This window comes from Theobroma umbraticum, unplaced genomic scaffold (genome assembly GCF_002168275.2).
Source record: "Theobroma umbraticum cultivar Fairchild unplaced genomic scaffold, ASM216827v3 scaffold_130.0, whole genome shotgun sequence".
Lineage (NCBI taxonomy): Eukaryota > Viridiplantae > Streptophyta > Magnoliopsida > Malvales > Malvaceae > Theobroma > Theobroma umbraticum.
The window spans coordinates 212,140-226,070 of NW_018397264.1; the positions used below are offsets into that span (position 1 = coordinate 212,140).

The window sequence follows — 13,931 nt, forward strand, 5'->3', positions numbered from 1 at the left end:
TCCAGTCATAAGAATCTCACTCAACCCACCGTCCATTCCAAAGCGCGGGTTTCTAACTTTGTGTAGGGGTCGTTTTTATAAACCATACCTGTGATTTTCTTTGATCAGTCAAAAGTAAAGGCAGATCCCTTCCTCATTAACCAAAATGCTAAGATAAACTCAGATCTGGGAGTGAACTGCACAACCACGTAGAAAATCCCTGCTCGGAAAAAGAAAAAAGAGTAGACAAAGGGAAAGGGGAGAAAAAGGAAAATGTAATATAAAATAGCTTAGATGGATTAGGGACCTATTTCTTTGTTACTACTTCAGTGCTCTTTCTCATGTATAAGATTATAGATTTTTTATTATTATTATTTTAATTCTTTTTAATGTATAAAAATTACAGACTTATCATGTGATATAAATAAATAAAACTCACAAAAAGAACTAATGAATGACAATAATATTTTTTGATTTGGATTTTTAAGATGAACATTCATCCTAAAGGTGGAGAAATTTTTGTTATATTTATATGTTAAAGAGGAAATTATGAAAAATACTTTTCTTTGATAAGAGCATTTCAAAAATAATTATCAAAATAAATTTAATCATTCATCACAATTTTTTTCTATTTGTGCTTTTAATTTCTCTCTCTCACCATCCCACTCTCTCTAATTTTATCGATTTCTCTCTCCCGCTTTTAGATTTTTCTTTTTTATATTTTCAAGATACCAAACGATAGTTTTGATGTGCTTGGGTGGGTGGTTATTTAAAAATTTTGATTTTTAGGTATTTTGGATAAAATTAAAATTGTAAAAATGATCATAGATATTTGAAATACCTTTTAATTGGATTAATTTAGAACCTAGATACCAATAAACTTAAGAATTTGAAATTTATAAACTTAGATTTTTAAAAGAATTTTTTTAATTTTTAGTCAAAATAGGTGTTTTACATAAGAAATTTATGTTTTGATTTATGAAAACATATTAAAAACACTTTAATTGGTACTAAATTGTAAAAAAAAAAATGAAGAGAGTTGAGAGGATTTGAAATTTTGATTCGTAAGTAATAACATTTTAAGTATTAAAGTGTAATAAAATATTTTTAAATATGATGTGTAACAATATTTTCTCAACATGGCAACAATATATTTTTTTTAATATGGCATGTAACATTTTTTCTAATTATGGTGTATAACATATTTTTATGCATGACGTGTAACAATAATATTTTTTTTTCAACATAGTGTGCAATAATCTAACAATGGCATGTAACGTGTTTTTGTCTATAGTATATAACAACAGTATTTTTTTTCAATATGACGTGTAACAACTTAACTATGGCATGTAATATATTTTTATATATGACGTGTAACATCATGGCGTGTAATTTTATTAAGAGTAATTTTTTTTAATTTGACTAAAAATAGTTGAAATTATCTTAAAGGCTATTTTTGAAAACATCTTCTCTTTAAAGGTTATTTTTAAAAATACACCTATGTTAAAAGATATCTTCAATTTAGTTTATATGAAATTATTATCACTTTAATACTTTTTCACGTGTAAAAACTATAAACTTATCATATAAAATGAATCGAAAGAAAGACTAATCGGAATATCACCTATTATAATACCAAGACACTCTTAATTTAATAGATATAAGATTTTTTTGTTACTATTTCAATATTCTTTTGTGTAAAAGTTACTAACTTATCATGTGACATAAATCAAGGAAGAAAATAATAATAAAAAGATCAACTAATGAAGATAATATTTACTCTAATATCATGTTTAAAGTTTAAAATGGATATCTAATTTAAAACTAATTGAAATATATTAAGAGATCTTTATTATATTTATATGTCAAAAATAATATCAATTTAATTGATATAGGACTATCACTACTTTAATGCATATCAATACGACATTGATGTTTAATTATTTAATTCATATTATTTACGCCTGTTAGAATATATTGTTTGATCAAAGATCACGTAGTAACAATTAAGTCAGTAACTCATAATGCAATTTATGTTTTGCTAAATTACACTAAAATATATAAAGTTAAGCTCCCTTTATAAATTTAAAACCTAATTTTTCTCTATAAAAGATTTCCTATACTTTTTTGTTGAACCGAGTAATATTTGAGAAGCTAAATCTTGGTGTTAAAGTTACTTGTTGTCACTTTTCCATGAATAAGGTCGAAAGGGTGAGCATATGTGAAAGGTAGACAATATCGTTTTCTTCATTTTTTAGTGTGGTGGGTTAGAGGTTACTCATGCGTATTGGTTAAAAACTTAAAATTCTATTTTAACAAACGTTATTTTATTTAATACAGTAATAAATAATATTATTAATTATAATTTTTTTATATAAATATCATCTTAATCAAATAACACTTCATTCTTAAATCTATTAAACCACATTGCCCTCAGTCCCTTTCGCATCAAATGTAATTCATTGAGACAAAGGTAAAGTCACGAAGCAACAATGGCGAATACTTTACGTAATTAATCAAAGCCGCGCATTCCAGTGTTCTGTTTGATGTAACCGAATTGAGTGAAGAAGACCCGTGTCATCTCATCTCATCTCGTGAGAATCAAGCCAAAATTACTTTGTGCAACCACCTTGGACCCACCGGATTCCCATCAAAGTATGTGGAAAAGTGATTATAGATCGTTGGCTCGACCGCTGTCGCAGTGGTCGTTTGTTTTTTTTGAACTCGATTAAGGCAGCCGCGACAACTGTCCTTTGGCTACTAAGTTTTTAACACTGCATTATTCAGATCCCTGGGAACACTGATTGAATATGATTACGTAAAAGAAAACGGGGAGCTTGCATTATTAGAAATTTGTTTAATTTAGTCTGTTTTTATTCTATCATGGGGCCGGTAATCAAAATCCAGATTCTTCTCGCCCCTTAAAGCAGGGGAAAGAGTCAGTGGTTTGTTTAATTTTCTTCATAACCTTTTCATATTTTTATTTTCTTTTGGCGTCTTTATATGCAAGATTTATATGGAGCTCAATTTTACATGTTCTAGAAAAACAAAGAAGAAAAACTTGTAACGGTGCCACGACAGATAGGACGTGGGCAGCGCAGTGGAAAGAGCTGACCCCCTGGGTCAAGTCCCCCTACAAAACGCATTACGTGTAGGGGTTATTACCCGTTCTGGCGGGGTGGGCAAGAATCCAATGTTCCATTGGCCCATGAGTGGTGGATTTTTATTGTTTGTCAGCGTGAAGATAAACGGACAGAGCAATACTGGTCCTACAGAAAATGCTCATATCTGATTGTGTCAACACTGTTCCCTGCTTTCTTCCAAACTTCCAACTGCAGTGCTCACACCCAAAGGCTCCAAATTTAAACCTGCGACTCCCTGCGCACTCGTGTTCGCACAGACTTGCACACCAAAGCATAAAATTTGGATTACCCCCCTTAGCTTTTTCTTATGAATTTGGGACAAGGAAGTTTCCTCTTTACTTTCCAGGAAATTAGTAGCAAGGCTTTCACCATCTGCCAATTGTCTACCGCAATAACAGCCCTGCTCCTTACATTTTTGTCCCCAGCAAGCAGGCAAATCCCCAAAAGTACTGCACTAGTTTGATGTATTTGGTGATTCCCATGCTTAATTATCAAGTATAAGAAGATATGCTAATAAGCAGTAATGTTTCCGTTTAGACCTTACTCTTTCAAACTCCCAAGGGGCACGGAATGTTTTTGGCCCAGGCTAAAATCATGAGGGCACATGAATAGCGGGCAGGGTCGGTGGCCAAATGAAAAGGCCGGTTTGTACTCAGTCGTCTATTGTTCCAAGAGGAACACATAAGGCTGGGCCGAGAGGCAGTCCAACTTGAGTCGGGCTCCACAGAACTTAATTTGGTAGAGACTATGGAAATTAATGTCTTCAAAAGTTTGGCAAATGTTAAATACTCTGGTAAGATCATATTTTTCGCTCATCTCATTAAACTTAGTAATTAATATTGAATATGATGATCTTTTTTTTTTTCAACTTAGTCCCTCAAACTTTAAACCTATTTGATGATATTTAATTTTTTTTTTCAACTTAATCCCACGAACTTTAAACCTATCATTCTCATTAACCCCACATTTAAATAATGCAAGCTTATGAGGCATATCAGACAAGGGTTCTAATCATATGAATTTCAATTCTAAAGTTCAATCACGTAAGAGAAATCTATGGTCAAAGTTTTGTTAATTTGAAATTTGAATATGATTTTTCTCCCTAACAATGAGTGCTCTTAATACCAAATTGGTTTGTACCACAAGTTCGATACTACACTTAAGTTTTTTTTTTTTGAATTAGGAGAAAGGAGATTCAAACTCTACTATTAAACAAATAAACCAAATGCTTAAGTGTTGATATTATACTTTAGATTCAACTTGTTAATAAAATTTAATATTAAGTCATTTTTAAACAAGATTCAATAAGAACTCAATATTTTGTGAAAGATTTTTGTTTACACATTTCAAACAAGTTTGAATTCTAAAAATAAAGAAAATTGAATTTAATTGTTAAGTTCATACATGCATTTTATTTTAGAACTAAAGCAAGTGGGCAATCGCAACGAATTTTAAGAAAGCAAAAATTATGGCATGGTATTCTACATTCTACACTTGGAAAAAAAACATGTGACATTTCAAAGATAAGTTTGAACACACATTTTCTTTCACCGGGAAATGTCATCTCATGATTTTTTTTTTCGTAATCTTAAGAAGCTACTACCAAAGCACATGAGTGTCATAACACGGAATATTTTTACCTTATTAATTTTTAACAAAAATTCATTCAAAATAAAAATTTGATGACAAAATTAAACGTAATAAAATTTGATATTGAAGTAAATTTGGTATTTAAACATTGTTTTTAATCACTATTTTGTCTACAATTCTGTTTTTCTTTTTATTCAGATAAAATAAAATTTTAAATTAATTTTTTTGAATATAAGGTGCGTATATCTACAATTGAACACATATTCGAAACTTAGAATTGTGTTTATTTGTGTGTTAATTAGAGTACTAGAGAAGATTAGATTATTCAATTTGAAGTTCACATGTTGTAGGATTCCCCAGCGGACACGGTAAAGTGAAAAGATTGTTTCGTGTGGATGGTACTGGATGACCGCTCATATTTTGAAGTTCCCTACCAAGGTATGTCAGTTGTGGAATTTTTCGTTGACAGAGTGATAACAGTTAACGTCTAGCTTGGTAAAACCCAAAATGCAAATGCAGGCATTCCTCTGATCAAATTAGGATGCTGGCTTCAGACACTAGTGTTACAATTTTCTCCTTCATTTGTTTGGTGTTCCACAGGCGAAGATAAAGCCAAAGATGATCAACAGATTAACAAATCAAAATATGTAAAGAAAAGAGAATCACAGAAGCAAGATATATAGCACAAGCCTGATCATCTATTTATGTTAACACAGTCCTTTATATGTATGTTCATGGAGAAAGAGCTGAAAATACAAGGGTGTTCTGTTCCGTGCTCTTAATGGGGAAAGACTAAACCAACAAGAAAATAGCTAAAAACAAATCCAAAAAAGGGTAAATTGCAAAGGAAAGACGATGGATCAAGTCAAGAGCTGCGGACAAGAACGCTTTGCATCATGTGCTTGAACTCGAAGAAATCGACACGGCCATCATGGTTTTGGTCAACGGAACAGATCATCTGTTGAACTCTGTCGATCTCTCTCCCTTCTGGCAATCCCAGTTTCCCCAACACCACTTGCAATTCCTGGGCAGAAATGAATCCATCGCCGTCCTCATCGAACACTTTAAACGCCTCCGTCAAGTCCGAATCCTCCTGCGACATCTTCGCCTCTGACCCATCACATACCGTGTTTTCAACTCCCTCCTCCTGATCATCCTCTTCCAAGCCAAAGAAAGTTTGGTCCAATGACTGATGCAAAGCAACAAAATCTTCGAACTTGAGGCCCATGTTGCCAGGCTCTATAAACGATTCGATGGTTGAATGTAGCTCGGAGAGATCTGCTTCGAGGCCTATAAGACTAAGGGCCTGATTAATCTCTTGGACGGTTATCATGCCATCGCCATTCTTGTCAAAGATATCGAATACGCGTCGAAGACGGAGGGAGTTGAGGCTGGGGCAGCGCAGACGAAATGACGAGGTCGATGAGACCTTTCTACTCAGGCTGCGTTTGCTTTGAGGATCAGTTCCAATATCCGCCGAGGCTGCTGCTGCTGCTTCCATTTCCATATATGCCTTGTATAAATCAACCCGACGGAATCGGCAGCAGCTTCCGATGGAGTATTGGAAAAGCCCGTATTAATTGAGTTAACGCACAAGAGAGACAAGCAGGGGAAAGGTAAACACTAAATAGCAACGGCGCTGGCTATTTCTCCAATATCCATTAGCGCTGCTATTTTATAAGGGACAAGGCGCGTTTGGCGGCTGTTACGGATTATTTCAGCCAGCCACGAGATGACGACTCGTCTTTTCTTCTGGTATTTCTAGACATATTCCCAAAACCTGTCTACAAGTCACGGGTTCAATATTAAATGAAAGTATATAATTTATTTCCTAGAAACACTTAAAAGGAAAAAACATTGTTGTCTTTTGGCTGGAAATTTCTGACCTGGTTTGAGTGGTGGCCTTCGTTTGAATTTGCGTTCCAAGACCGTTACTAACAAGTAATAGCAACTTGACGCGATTTCTCCACTTGCTACGTTGAATCATCCGAAATTTCGAAGGGACTGCTTATTTACCGAATCCCATTTGCCCGCACACGTTTCTGAAAGTGGAAAGTTTTTCCAAATCCAAATTACCTAAACCCCATTGATAAATGGTCAAAGTCATCACAAAGGAACATTCTTACCTAAAAATGTTTATAGCTATGAACACTAAAAATTAGATCTCCGCCGGTAAAAATCATCGTGTGTAGTAAGTAACTTCGTTTGTCAAAACTTGAGATTGCATAAAATTTATGGAAAGTTGAAAAAGCTTAGTTGGACGTGTTCCTTGGAGTACATATATATATATATATATATTCTTCGTCGGTACCTCCTTAGTATATTAAATTTACTAGATAGTCAGTCATATGGCCATGCTTTGTACACCGTATTAGGCCCGCTGCTTTTTGCTGACTACTTGGGTCCGTTTTATGCACCTTTGATTTTGATTAAATAATAGTATTTTTCTGATATTCATTGCTTTAAAAACTTTGGCAGAGAAATATTATTGTAACAAATTAAGTTTTATTTGATTGATATTTTTATTTATTTTATATTTTACTCCTCTTTATAAAAAAATAAAAATATTAATCAAACAGAATTTTAATTATGTGTTCTAAACCATATATTTCTTTTCAAAACCGAATAAAATTTATTTGCATCGCTTTTCTATCAAAAAAGGGTCCTTTCTTGTTTTATTGAAAAAAAAAGAGAGAGATAAAAACCAATAATAATAATAATAATAATAATAATAATCTTGTTAGAATTTAAAAAATTAATAGAACTTTCATGAATTATTTATAACACAGTCCTAAAACCATATTTCACAATTTAAAAGCACAAATCCTATCGTTGAAGTGGAATTTGATGAACAAAGAAGATATTAAAAGAAAAAAAGAAGAAGAGATATTTATGAACCCAAGTAAAAGAGTCAAGGTAGAAGAACGAACATTGCAAGATTTGACAAGCGGCTTGCTAACGCTTTTTTCAGGAATGAATGAGTTAGGACAGCTAATGGCTAGGTGACTTTGTTTTGATTGTGTTAAGTTTATTTTTTTTAAAAATAGATATAAAATTCTTTATAACAACTCATTTCAAGTTTTGAAGTTGGTTAATTTGAGAAAGATCTTCAATGTTAAGGTTGCTTCGGTTCAATCTTTGCTTGCAACCATGTGCAATTTTTTTATTTATCATTATTTATATTTATAAAATATTTAATTTAATGATAAATAAATATATAAATTGATTAACAAGTTTAAGTATTTAAGATAAAATATAATCATATTCAAGTTACAAGTATCCAAAGGGAGATACTTATATCTTACACAAACCTGAGAAAGTAAAAATCTTTTTATTCCAACTCGTCTCAAAGGTGATTATAAGTAACTTAAACCCAACATAATGGGTTAGGTAAGATTGGGTATCTAGATATTCACTACCCATTACCATCTTTACTTTCAATTCTTAAAAATTTTATTTTTATATTATTAAATATAAAAATGATTATTTAAAAATCTCACATGATCTTGGCATGAGAGTTTTTTTTTTTTTTAAACAAAAGTAGTTTTAAATCTTTATTCCTAAATGAGGATGCTTTTAAACTTATTTCTCATATAAGGTATTTTTTATCATTTAAGTACAAGGTCATATTTTGGATAACGAAATAACCATATCATAGTCTTTTATTTAAAAAATAAAATTTCTTAATAATTTCTTATTAACAAAACCCTAGTTGATTACACCCTATACACAACCCCAAACCCTTCAACCTTAAAACATCATTTCTTGATTGGATTTACGAGGGATGTTTTAAGGTCGAAGGATTGGAGATTGTGTTTTAGCTTGTAATTAATTAGGGTTATGCTAATTTAAAAATTATTAAGAATCTTTATTTTTAGAATAAAATCATTTCTTTATTAAAAATATGAATAGCACTTAGGTGACAACAAAAACCTCAAAATATTTTTATTTGAAAATAAAGATTTAAATTTATTGTCTTTGTGTGGGAAAAAACTCATTGACATGATATTAATGCAACTGAAAATATTCAATAAAAATACAAAAATAAGTTTAAAAATACCTGTATTTAAAAATAAAGATTTTAAAGTACTCCTATTTGGGAAATGACACATTTTTTGGTCTTCATGCTAGTTATATGACTAATTGCAGTTACTCCATTCATGGAAATCCATAATCTTTCTTAATTAATCTTTGGCCTAAGATAATAAGAACTCGTAACCATGAAATCGGTCACACATTTAACGTTTGAGTCCTCTACTCGAGATCTCGCTTTAACTATTTCTCCAATAAATAACTTGTCAGACCCTCAGCTTCTCCTCATGCATCTATCCATCGGTTTGCTCTCTTTCCTTATCAACTATTTACATTAAAAAAAAAAAAAACATTATGATGATGGCTTGCAAAAATATGTTTGTTCATTTGGTCATATTGTGCGTCTTGGCTAGTAGTGCAACTGCTGCAAGGGAGCTAAACGGCTACAACAAGGCGTCAGGCCATAACCACCTTGCAGCAAGGCTTAAGGTTAGTATAGACTCTTACAAGTGCTGGAATGCACTAAGTCAGTTGAACTATTGCACGATGGAGATTTTTCGCTTCTTCGTGAATGGCCACACTGGTATTACACGTGACTGTTGCAGTGCCATTCAGGACATATATGACTGCGACCCTATCGTGCTCATTTCCCTTGGTTTCACAGCAGAGCAGGAAAACATCCTTTTGGACTATTGTTATGCATCTTTTGGCCCTGTTGTTGATCCTCTTGTTGGCTCTCCACTTAGTGCCGAAGCCCTTGCTTAGAGAAAGGGTTTTATTTTCTTTGGTGTTACGTTTCTAATAGCATCACCACAGGTTGTCATGGTGCTTGCTGTGTGACGAAGTTGTTTGAATAAATTGAATAATAAAAGAGACTTTAGAATCACTTCTATCATTAGTCCTTGACTTTTTAGTGATGTTTTGTTTTCATTCGTGACCTGAAAAAAAATTAATTTTTACATTCACACCTTTTAAATTTGTTTCAAATTCATCTACCCGTGCCATTAAATTTTAGACGAAATTTGCCATATATATGTCTACCATAATTCAAAGTACGACATGACAAATTTTGTCCATATTCCATTCAACTTTTAACGCTTATTGACGGATGAATTGATTAATTTGGAACAAACCCAGTCCTAAAATCATATTTTACTGTTTAAAAGTACAAATCCTAGCATTGAAATGGAAGATGATAAACAAAGAAGTTATTAAAAGGAAAGACACATATAAAAACCTAAGTAAAAGAGGTGAAGTAGAAGAAAGAACATTGGAAGATTTGACAAGCGGCATTCTAACTCTTTTTGCACAAATGAATAAGTTAGGGCAATAAATGGATAGGTGGTTTTGTTTTGATTGTGTTAACTTTTAAAAAATAGATATGAAACTCTTAATAACAAATGATTTCAACTTTTAATTAAAGTTGGCTAAGGTGATAAAGATTTTAATGTTAAAGTTGCTTGATTCAATTTTTCTTTCAACCATGTGAGATTTTCATTATTGATCATTACAATTATTAAATATTTAATTTAATATATAAGTTGGTTAATGGGTTCAAGTATGTGTTATTATCGGCATAAAGCATAATCAGATTCAAATTACAAATTTTCAAAAAAAGATACCATACCTTACACGAACTCGAGGTGAATAATAATTTTCTTAACCAAACCTAATTATAAAATACTCGAATCCTATATAATCAAGTCGGGTAGGATTGGATACAAGGATATTCACTGCCCATTGCCTTCTTAGTTTCAATTCTTAAAAATTTGTATTTTTATCTTTATAAAAATAATTTTTTTTGAAAGGCAAACCTTTTTATTAAAGAGATATAATGGGGTTTTTTACCCTTCTTATACAAGTGATTGACAGCCTCTTAGAGGCATTACAATGTACATGGGCGGAGCTAATCAATTTTTATTAGAAGAGTAAAAGATGAAAAAAAATAAAAAATAAAAATTTTTAAAATTAATACATTGTATTTAAACAGCAATCAAAAGATTTATAATAGACAATAATTTTATAGAATAGATAAATCAAAAGGAATAAGAAAGAAAAAACTTATAAAAAAATTGTCCTCGATAATATTTTCTAGATTCATAAAATATAATACTTAAAATATAAATAATTAAATATGATATATAGAATTTCAAATAATAGTTAAATATATAATAAAAAGAAGAAGATAAAAGAAAACTTTACCTTGCTCAAGTTCACAAACTCATAAATTTCTCTTTTAAAAAGTAAAGTATGTCTTAGTGGTTAATTAGCAAAGTAAAATAAAAGAACAAAGGAGAAGAGAAAGAGAAAAAGGAAGAGAGAGAGAAAGAGGTGTGAATAAACATTGATGAGGACTTGCAGGGTTATTTTATTATTTATTATTTATATTAATTATTAAATAAAAAATATTTTGAGGAGCATTAAAAATTTATAATAAATAAAATGTTTCAAAATTTTTGGACAGGTATCCCTTGCCATCTAAGTGGCGCAATTTCATATTTTTGATTACGGAAATAAACATATAGTATTCTTTTATTCAAAAAATAAAATTCTTAATTGTTTTTATTTAGCAAAACCTTAATTGATTACACCCTAAATACAATCCCTAACCCTTAAACCTTAAACCATCTTTACTAAATCCAATCAAGAGACACAGAGACATATAAAAGCAGTTCAATATTGATTGTTGTATCTGAGACAGTCTCTAATTCGAATCCATGAAGCAGCCGAGCCAATGCTAAGTGCAGGATTTGAGGTGCTAAAATGACGCTTGGACACATGCTTTTGTAAGAACCAAATGATATGTCCTCAAAATCTTGACCCCTTACATCAAACTTGGCATACTCATTAAGGAACTATTCAGGCACAAATCCTGAAGGCTTTGCCAAAATGTTGGACTCTCGCATCGAATTCCATAGGTTAACAAGAAGGCGAGTGTCTGTTAGAACTTGGAAACCGTTACTGTACAGTACTCCATGGCTTCTCGTGATTGGGTATAATCGTGATTCTTCCTTGACAATGCCATGACGATCCTTTCCTACCCAGTTTGAGCCGTCTTTAATGATGGCATGACGGTTGTTCAATAACAAGGAGAATGTCCTTGTAAGTCTAAGCACTGTGGTGCCATTGCCATGGCCACCAAAGCGAATACTTTGATCAAAGCAACAGCCGTCGGCATGCATGGACTTTGCTGCGGCCTTGCATTTCTTGTTTGGATTTGGTACGAATGTTTTAGGGTTGATGGATTAGGGTTGTATTTAGTTTGTAATTAGTTAGAGTTAGTCTAAATCAGAATTTTATTATTGGAATACAAATTTGATGTAATCATTTCCTAATTAAAAATATAACATGACAAATAGTGAAAAGATATCTAAAAATACTTTCATTTGGGAATAAAGATTTAAAGTTATTCTTAGGTGAGAAATATCTTGTTGATATAATATTGATGTGATTTAAAATATTATACACAAAGAAATAAATTTAAAAATTATCTAGATTTAAGAATAAAGATTTTAAAGTACACCTATTGAAATACGACACAGTTTTGGTTTTCATACAAGTTACATGACTAATTGCAGTTACTCGAGTTATAGAGACCCATCATCTTCTCTTAATTAATCCATTGGTTAAGACAATTAGAACCCGTAATCATGAAACCAATCACACCTTTAACTTTATAGTCCTCTACTCGATGTCTCGCTCTAATATATCCCCTATAAATAAATAACCTCTCAGACACTCACCTTCTCCTCATGCATCTATCAGCCAGTTTGTTCTCTTTCCTTATAAACTATTTACATTAAAAAGGCAAAAAAGTTATCATGGCTGGCAACAATGTGTTTCTTCTTTTGTTCATGGTGTGCCTCTCGGCTAGTGGTGCAACTGCGACAAGGGAGCTGAACGGCTACAGCAAGGCGCCAGGCCATAACATTGCAGCAAGGCTTGATGAGGCTAGTTTAGTTTCTGTTAACTGTTGGAATGTACTATATCAGTTCACTCCTTGCGGGATTGAGATTGTTCGCTTCTTCATCAATGGCCGAAATGGTATTATTCGTGACTGTTGCAACGCCATTCAGGACATGGAGCATTGCGAGCCTGGCATGCTCATTTCTCTTGGTTTCTCATATGAGGAGGAAAAAGCCCTTATAAGCTATTGTGATGCATCTTTAGGCCGTGCTGCTGCTCCTCTTGCTGCCTCTCCGCTCAGTGCGGAAGCCTTCATTTAGAAAATGAGGCAACATTTAAGATGCTCAAGCTTGGTGTTTATTTTCTTTGGTTGATGTTTTTAGTAGCATTACCCCTGCTTGTCACGGTGTTTGCTGTGTGGTAAACTTGTTTGAATAAATTGCATGAATAAAGGAGTTTAGAATAAATTCTATCGACAGTGCCTGAGTTTTTTGTGTTGTTTTATTTTTTTTCGCAACCTGAAACTTATATGAGCTTTAAGGGAAAAGAATAATATGTTCAAAGCTCTTAGGAAAAATATAGGCTATAGTAGTGGCTCTAGCATCCATGCCATACTTTGTAAAAAATATTCAAGATCTAAGTAAAAAATTAAACTGCTTGATAAAAAAAAATAAAGAATTACATAAGAGATTATTTATAATAACTAATTAAATTTAAACCTATTTGGTGTGTGAGTAAAGTAATTATAATAGTCAATTAAACCTAAACCTACTTAGTGTGCAAGTAAACAAAATAGTAAATAAAGAAGTATCTAACTCTAAACTTTCTTGAAATACAAGCAAAGTAAAAAGAAAATAGGGAAATATTTTTCCTAAAATATTCTTAAAAATTAATAATTACAACTCATGCACTTCCCCTCAAGTTGGAGCATAGATATCAATCATGCCTAACTTATCAATTAGACTATGGAACACTTTCCCTGAAATTGCTTTCGTGAGAATATCAACTAAGTGGCCTCAAGATTGGACAACTAGAAATTGTATAATTTCTTGATCAAGGTTTTCCTTGATGAAATGTTGGTCAATTTCAACACGCTTGGTGCGATCATGTTGTAAAGGATTTTGTGCAATTTCAATGGCTACCTTATTATCACAATAAAGATTCATAGGTTTTGCATTTTCAATTCCCAACTCGTTGAGAATTCTCCTAATCCACAATAATTTGCATACACCATAAGCGATACCTCAAAATTCAGTTTCTACACTTGATCTTGCTATAACG

The 13,931-nt window shown here is 32.0% G+C and overlaps 4 protein-coding genes across 4 annotated transcripts; 2 read left to right on the forward strand and 2 right to left on the reverse strand.

The window, feature by feature from the left end:
* Positions 1-5,390: 5,390 nt before the first annotated feature.
* LOC110421794 (putative calcium-binding protein CML43) lies at positions 5,391-6,486 on the reverse strand. Its single transcript, XM_021435468.2, has one exon. It carries the CDS (start codon positions 6,217-6,219, stop codon positions 5,578-5,580), a length of 642 nt encoding a protein of 213 aa, XP_021291143.1. The 5' UTR covers positions 6,220-6,486; the 3' UTR covers positions 5,391-5,577.
* A 2,618-nt stretch (positions 6,487-9,104) lies between these two features.
* On the forward strand, positions 9,105-9,509 carry LOC110421313 (egg cell-secreted protein 1.2-like). Its single transcript, XM_021434883.1, has one exon. The coding sequence runs from the start codon at positions 9,105-9,107 to the stop codon at positions 9,507-9,509; it is 405 nt and encodes a 134-aa protein (XP_021290558.1).
* A 2,090-nt stretch (positions 9,510-11,599) lies between these two features.
* On the reverse strand, positions 11,600-11,926 carry LOC149526830 (protopine 6-monooxygenase-like). Its single transcript, XM_089784392.1, has one exon. The coding sequence runs from the start codon at positions 11,924-11,926 to the stop codon at positions 11,600-11,602; it is 327 nt and encodes a 108-aa protein (XP_089640518.1).
* A 639-nt stretch (positions 11,927-12,565) lies between these two features.
* On the forward strand, positions 12,566-12,970 carry LOC110421314 (egg cell-secreted protein 1.2-like). Its single transcript, XM_021434884.1, has one exon. The coding sequence runs from the start codon at positions 12,566-12,568 to the stop codon at positions 12,968-12,970; it is 405 nt and encodes a 134-aa protein (XP_021290559.1).
* The last annotated feature ends 961 nt before the right edge of the window (positions 12,971-13,931 follow it).

Coding starts and splice junctions, on each gene's coding strand:
- LOC110421794 (XM_021435468.2), bottom strand. CDS start 6,219: ATGGAAATGGAAGCAGCAGCAGCAGCCTCGGCGGATATTGGAACTGAT.
- LOC110421313 (XM_021434883.1), top strand. CDS start 9,105: ATGGCTTGCAAAAATATGTTTGTTCATTTGGTCATATTGTGCGTCTTG.
- LOC149526830 (XM_089784392.1), bottom strand. CDS start 11,926: ATGCATGCCGACGGCTGTTGCTTTGATCAAAGTATTCGCTTTGGTGGC.
- LOC110421314 (XM_021434884.1), top strand. CDS start 12,566: ATGGCTGGCAACAATGTGTTTCTTCTTTTGTTCATGGTGTGCCTCTCG.